General features: G+C 31.5%; 1 protein-coding gene across 1 annotated transcript in view; it reads left to right on the top strand.

The window, feature by feature from the left end:
* LOC106458353 (myosin heavy chain, muscle-like) overlaps positions 1–7,620 on the top strand; it is a 55,340-nt gene that overhangs the window by 17,917 nt on the left and 29,803 nt on the right. Inside the window, exons 10-15 of the mRNA XM_022384538.1 lie at positions 2,926–3,183; positions 4,024–4,173; positions 4,399–4,569; positions 4,716–4,895; positions 6,103–6,265; positions 6,590–6,636. Coding sequence (XP_022240246.1) covers positions 2,926–3,183; positions 4,024–4,173; positions 4,399–4,569; positions 4,716–4,895; positions 6,103–6,265; positions 6,590–6,636 — 969 coding nt within the window. The remainder of the gene's footprint in view (positions 1–2,925; positions 3,184–4,023; positions 4,174–4,398; positions 4,570–4,715; positions 4,896–6,102; positions 6,266–6,589; positions 6,637–7,620) is intronic.

Genomic DNA, 7,620 nt, shown 5'->3' with positions numbered 1-7,620 from the left:
TATAAGTTTAACATTACAGCAAATGTACAACATTTCAACAAGGTTTTGTCATCATCAGGTACCTTGTCAAAACCTTGTCGAAACGTTGTACATTTGCTGTTATGTTCAACTTATATTAAAGTTTTTCTTCATTACCCATTCAAGCCGTCTCCAACCATTAATAGTCTCAAAGTGGGTTTCTCGTCATCGAATTTGAATTCTTCAGTGGAAAGCAATTTGTTTTTCTTTTACATTCCAGAATGAGAACATTCAAAGTAATGTTTTATGTTCTTAAAACGTCCAGAAGGATAACGTTTATGGTTTTAATGATATTCCTCTCTTATCTCATTTAGCCAACTTTTTTTTTCCTTTAAGATAATCAGTATACAAATTAAAACAGATTGCATCTACTTAGCTCCATTCATTGCCTTGTAAGTCAACTCAACATTGGAAAGTTGACGCCTAAACTAACATGAAGACAAAAGCTCAACTTCGAATTTCTATATATATTAATTTGTTATCTAAAGTTCCTAATTTCGTTAAAGTAGTATGTTATTGTTTAAAGTCGAAGATTTTTCTTTGTGTTATAACAAACTTCGTTTTCCTGATTTTGATAAAATTGCACAATAATGTAACTAAGAAATTTGCATGAAAATTCTTTTACTGGCGCCATTGAAATTGCCCAAAGTAAAGAGTTTGTTTGTTTATCAAACACAGAGGATATCTGTGCTAAGCCCACTAGAAGGATCAAACCCTTTGGAGCCACTTCGTGGTCCAGCGGGAAGCTTGTGGACTTATAATATTAAATATCAGTATAAACAAAGGAAAAGTCTTTCCTTATGTATAGTTGAAGGAAATAAAGCATTTCTTTGGGTACTCTCGTTTTCAATAATATAAAAGAAACAGACTGATTCATACCGAGTTCCGATTTAAGGCAATGGATGGGTCAGTCGATACATTTAAATCATGTGCTGTTGAACACCACAAACAAATGACAGAGAAGAGGTGAAACCACTGCAAACAGAAAAACGGAAGCTTTATACCACAGAATATGTTATTTTGTTTGTTCTTTGGCTTTTTGTGAAGCAAAACATTTTGAGTTTTATTGTGAATGAATGGAAACTAAAGCGATCAATAAAATTTGAAAGTGCTTTCGTAAAATCGGTGGGTAACTCAATAGTTATATTACACCAAAATCGTAGATATTCACAAAAGTCGTGAAAACCCATAACAGTTTTTTTATTTATCAAACACTTCCTTCGCTGTTGAAAACATCAAACGACCTACGCTTTCCATATAAGTATCATTACATGCTTGTATGCTGTTGTTTGAAGCCTCGACTACCCACAGCCTTTGTTGTACCTGTGTATTTTGAATCCTATAGTAAACCCACTTACTGTAGTTCATTAAATACAACCAAGTACCTCTTCACATGTGTTGAAACCCAGGCTAACCCTTTCATTATTATGCATGAATTCCTCCTCCCTTTCAGACAAACTGCTCGTTGCAAAAGATATCCATAAATATCATTTCGTGTCTCAAGGGAAGACAGAGATTCCAGGTTTGGATGACGGTGATGAGTTCATGGTCACAGACGTGAGTATAACAAATTTTTAAAGGTGGCACTTAGTGCAACTTAAGATACTTTAACGCGTCTTGACTTAAATTTCACAATTCATACAAAGTCATATATTCAGATTAAATAAGTTATTGACTCAAAATATTAGTAATATCTTTTCAATGAATATTAAAATGCGCCTGTGTTTAAATTGACATCAAAATGTTCAACGGCTTGTGTTAAGACTTAAATATACTATGTAGCAAATGTTTGTTAACATTTGCTTCTTGGCAATTCGGCGAATTCGCAAAATGGAATATGGTGGTGTTTCTAATCCTTAGTTCGTGACTAAAAGTTGAAATATAAAAAGTAAGAAATAAAGTAATTGTGATGTTGAAAAACACTTTTTTGTTATTATTGGAAACCTCTACAAAATTAAAGTTTCAAAATTTCGTTATCTTAAAAGTTTGTTATAAATTGTATACTTATTCCTATAAAATCTACTTCGGAGCAAGCGGGTTAAAGAAAATGAGTTACACATTTATATGCATTTTCTAACACTAGTAACACATACAACACATTGAGACGAGTATAAGTCCCTGCATGAATGCATGATTATCCACAGTTGGTGTTTCGAACAAAAATTACTTCTGAAATTCTATAGTTATTTATTTCTTTGTCTCCTAAATATCTATAACTTAAGAAATTTACCCATGTGTCTATATGTTGATGTCTGTGGAAAAAACCAGAATAAGTGCTTGTGGTTTGCCAAAATCTTTTCATTGTATTTTACGTAAATAAACTAGATTTCGAATCATATAGTATATGTGTAATTCAATAAGTATTTTTGTTAATGTTATAGAAATTTTTTTTTATTATATACTTATTATTTAAATAGCTAATGACAGAATATTGACTTGATTACCTGTAGTCTTCTTCTAAAACGTCTTAGAAGAAAAATGTAAAAGAAAATCATTTGTAATAGTAGTATATTGAAATGATATGTATCTTTGTTAGATTCCAACTAGGAAAATTTCTAACTCGGACAAGAAATAAATTCAAAGTGAAATTTAGATTTATTTTACGAATCTAGATTTTGCTCTTACAACAAGTGAGCAAAATATTTATGAATGACGTAACAGACGACAAATTTTGTTGTTTGTCAATCACTATTAACAATTGCTGATTTACAACCTCATTACCAAAACTTCATTAAACTTTCATTTTGTGTAAAATAAAACTTTCAAACTATAGTTTAGTGTTATGTTTATATTCTTTTATACTGCTGAATGGTAATCAAAACTGTAATATTCAGTTGGTCACAGTGTGAGTTTTATTACCTAATGAGTTCATCAAATGTCATAACAAAACATTGCTATTTTCTCTAGACCGGTTTTGATGTGCTTGGCTTTTCCGAAGAAGAAAAACTGAACATTTACAAGATCACTGCGTCTGTGATGCATTTTGGTGAATTGAAATTCAAACAAAGACCAAGAGAGGAACAAGCCGAAGCCGATGGTACAGAAGAGGGAGAGAGAAGCGCTCACCTACTAGGCCTAAACGCCGCTGATTTGTTTAAAAACTTGCTAAAACCTAAGATTAAAGTCGGAAATGAGTTTGTCACACAAGGACGAAACAAAGAACAGGTAATATTGTGCAATAATCTCAAATTCTTACATAACATAGGACATGTCTCATTAAATGTTTATATTTCATTCCAAGTAGTCTCTTCTGAACACTAGAAATATAAGTGAAGGTGAGATTATTATAATTTCTCTACTGTTTGCTTATGAGTGGCTGAACATCTATTAAAACTAATATTTAAAAGTGGATTGCAAAAGGTTTTATTTATATAAAAATGATGTAATAAATCATTTTCTCTCTATTTGTAGTTTTCATAAAATACTAAAAAATACAATTTAGATAGTAATGAATCAAATCTGTTTGATGAATTGTAATGTTTTGTACTTCAAGCTAATAACAAACAATACAATGAGCAAATAGAGATATATGTAGAATATACACGAGGTTTCGGTGCTGTGGCTCGAGGTGCTAAAGTTATACCAAAATAATGTTGAAAGAAAAATGTATGTACGAATTTATTCCAGAAATAATATCTTCTGGGGATAAATCCTCTCAAAACTAAATTAGTCTGTTCTAGAGGTTTGTTTTTTATGTGGCATAAAGCAAAAGAAAGTTAGTCTTGAACATTTTTATTGGCTTTCAGTTTTTAGCTAATGAGATAAACTAAACTAATCTCTCAAGCAGACTCCTTTGTGTGCCCAATGTTATTGATAGTGCTTGTATAACCACTATTTTTAAACTAAAAACTTCTAGAACCATTAGTGAAACGACTGGCTGTAGCAACTTTACAATATTAATTAACAATGTTCATTTCCTGCGTATTTTTAGGAATAATGTCACTTAAAATTTTATTTAAAATTCTTGTTTTGAAGAATTGATGTATTTTTCCCTATTTCTTCTAGGTTTCGTATTCAGTAGGCGCCTTAGCCAAAGCCATGTACGATAGACTTTTCAAGTGGTTGGTAAGGAGAGTAAACGAAACTCTTGACACCAAACAGAAGAGGCAACATTTTATTGGTGTTTTGGATATTGCTGGTTTTGAGATCTTTGACGTAAGTTTTTATACACTTAATTTGAGTGGATGGGAGAGCAGTTAATAAATTTTTTAGGGGGCATTGTAATAAAATGTAATTCTTAATCAAGCGAATAATTATTGTGATAAATTAATTGGTTATTTTAAATGGGATGCGAGTGCAAAATATTAGAAAAGTTTTCAAGATAAAATAATAATTAATGCATGATTAGTTAGTCCAAATAAAATATTTTCTTATTCTTAGCTTAACAGCTTTGAACAACTTTGCATCAACTTCACTAACGAGAAACTGCAGCAGTTCTTCAACCACCACATGTTTGTGCTGGAACAAGAAGAGTACAAAAGAGAGGGTATCGATTGGGAATTCATTGACTTTGGTCTTGATTTACAAGCTTGTATTGACTTGATTGAAAAGGTAATAATAAATTTTATCAAACAAAATGCATGTAAAGAAGACTTCTGGTGGATTATATATATATATAGGTCTTTTTTTTACGATATTATCAACTTTATCCTTTATTTAAGACTCTAAGTGACGCGTATTTCTTCCTCTAACTTCAGCCCTTGGGTGTTCTGTCCATCCTTGAAGAGGAATCCATGTTTCCTAAAGCCAGTGACAAGACCTTTGAGGAGAAGTTGAAGAATAATCACTTAGGAAAGTCTCCGAACTTCGTGAAGCCAAGACCACCCAAACCTGGACAAAAAGAAGCACATTTCGCCATCGTTCATTATGCTGGCACTGTAAGTTAACAGTTTTCTGCTGTTATGTTTATTACAGTTATTGATGGTCAAAAATACCAAACAATCGATCTAACTCGATCTTTTGGTTGGTTAAGACATCAAGTTAATATATTATCGTAATGTTTTCTCCATGGGTACTTTATAAAATATAAAAACTGGTTCAATGCTCTCATGGCTTGAAAACAAGTTGTTTTAAGAGAATATTTAACATAAATATCAGAGCATCCATTGCAGAATATTAAGTTAAAAAATACGACAACATAGTTTTATTTAATGAATTAATATAATACAAATAATATATCAGAACAACTCAAACCGTTATTCTCTGAATGATGATGATACACGTTAGACGTGAATAGTTTGTTTGTTTGTTTGTAATTAAGCACAAAGCTATACAATGGGCTATCTGTGCTCTGCCCACCACAGGTATCGAAACCCGGATTCTAGCGTTGTAAGTCCGCAGACATACCGTTGTGCCACTCGGGGCAGGCGTGAATAGACGACATGAATTCCATTCCTTAACAAAAAAAAAAGAAAAAAGATTTTACAGTCCAGTGCAAATGTAGTTAGGCATTAACATAAATTTTCAAGCCCAAATGATAACGATACGTAATTTGATGTAGCAAATTGGTAGATGAATTAAACGTTTTTGCAAGTATTCTGTCAAATGTAAAAGTAAAGCTAGAATGAATAAAAAGCTATATTAAGCTAAAGACTCTGTGGATACGAATTTTAAAAAGAAATGAAACTACTAATGTTGTATATTCAAATTACTAGGTAATTATTATTAGCAGAACTCACATCATTAATCTTCCTTACAAGTATTAACTTAAAATTCTAGGGGGCCATCTTCATCGTACGATAGAATTATAAATATTTAAAGTGTTTTGTTTTATTTTCTAATTCAGTTTTACAATCTAATAAGAATTTTATCTTTTCCTTAACTTGCTTAGACACTAACGCTAACTGTACTAGTTTTAATTACTTTTAACTTGGTGAATAAATATATTTTAAAATAAAAACCAATAATTAAACCCAGACAGTAGGAAAGGAATAACCTGGAACATTTCATTAGGCATATAAAAGCATTTGGTACTTATAAAGTAAAATCGACCATGAACGAAAGAGGTTTTAGATTTTTCACATGTGTTTGTGACTGGTGTTTTCTAAATCTTGAATTTATTTGATTCATATTAATCGTGCTCAGGTACCCTACAACCTGTTTGGCTGGCTTGAAAAGAACAAGGACCCCTTGAACGATACCGTTATTGACCAGTTTAAACATGGCTCCAATAAGCTTATTGTTGACATCTTTGAAGACCATCCAGGTCTTGGTGGTGGTGATGACACTGGCGAGAAAACGGGCAAAGGCAAGTTATTAATTTTCTAAACAGACCTTATCTAATAATTTGGAAAAGTTGAAGTGAGTTTTTCTCGGTATGATTTTTACTATATGGATCTTTGCTCCTAAGAAAATTCTTATGTTTGATATAGATATAACTGTGTTCTATGTGTTGCAATACTTAAATAGGAGTTTGGTATATCTGTGTTTATTGTAGTTGGAAAATTATGAAGAAAAGATAAAATTACTATGCCATTATTAACAATATTTACATAGTTTTGTACATGGGTTAGAGTTGTTATTAATAAGAAAGTCGGGTTTTGTCTAATGTCATTTATATTTTAAATAACAGCTCGAAAAAAAGGCTCTGGTTTCCAAACTGTGTCTTTGCTGTACAGGGTAAGAGCTACTAATATTATTTTTCATTTAAGTGACATTCATCTTTTGGATAAAGTATGCCATACGTTGATCAACGAGTTACTAGTTATAGTAAAAAGAAATTAAATTAATTTGATGAATTAAATTTTTTATGCTTAAAATAATAAAAACATGTAATAAAAGTTTGCCTGAATCAAAATTAAACTAACTTTGCTGTCTTTATTCACATTGTAAGAACTTTATCTTACTTGTATCTATTTATTTACAAATTATGTTATTCTATGAAATAGTTTTTAAAAATAGCACTTGTAAATAAAAATAATATGCAATAGAAATAGCGCCATTTAGTGATTGTTTTTCTTACCGGGAGGCAGCGCTGTTTCTGGCGAGTAAAAACCCACTATAAACCCAGATGGTTATGAAAGACGGATAATGAACTTTTTCTCCTTATAAGTGGATTTGTCTTGAGTAAATATTGACGACTCAAATATAATAATATTTGCTTAGATCCTAGCTAGATGTGAGTGGTTTTTAGGCTTAATGACTTAAATATTGCTTTATTTAATTGTTTATCTATATAAATACGATAGTACTGTCTGTTGTATGTCCATGTAACTACTTTGCAGGGTGTGGATGGATCTTCACTCACATTGGTATGGAGGTTTATTAGGTACATGCTGGGGTACATACAACATATCAGTTTTGCGGTTTTATGGGCTTTTTTGTCTTTTTTACCACTACTTCGCCCCCTGTAGATGGATCTTCACCAAATTTGGCATGAATGTTTCTTGTGTCTATGGGGAGATACATCCAGATTTTCAATTTTGCGTTTAGTGGTTTTTATGGGTCATTTTTTACCACTATTTCGCTCCCTGTTGATGAATCTTCACTTAATTTGTTCGGTCCATCTAGAGATGTAAGCAAAGTTGCAGTTTCACATTTTGTGTTTTGCAGTTTTTATGGGCGTTTTTTACAATTACATATAAGGGAAGCAACTTTTCATGT

Source organism: Limulus polyphemus, unplaced genomic scaffold, assembly GCF_000517525.1.
Source record: "Limulus polyphemus unplaced genomic scaffold, Limulus_polyphemus-2.1.2 Scaffold450, whole genome shotgun sequence".
Taxonomy (NCBI): Eukaryota; Metazoa; Arthropoda; class Merostomata; order Xiphosura; family Limulidae; genus Limulus; species Limulus polyphemus.
The sequence above is the reverse complement of the archived record's forward strand: the minus strand, read 5'-3'. Positions and strand labels throughout refer to the sequence as shown.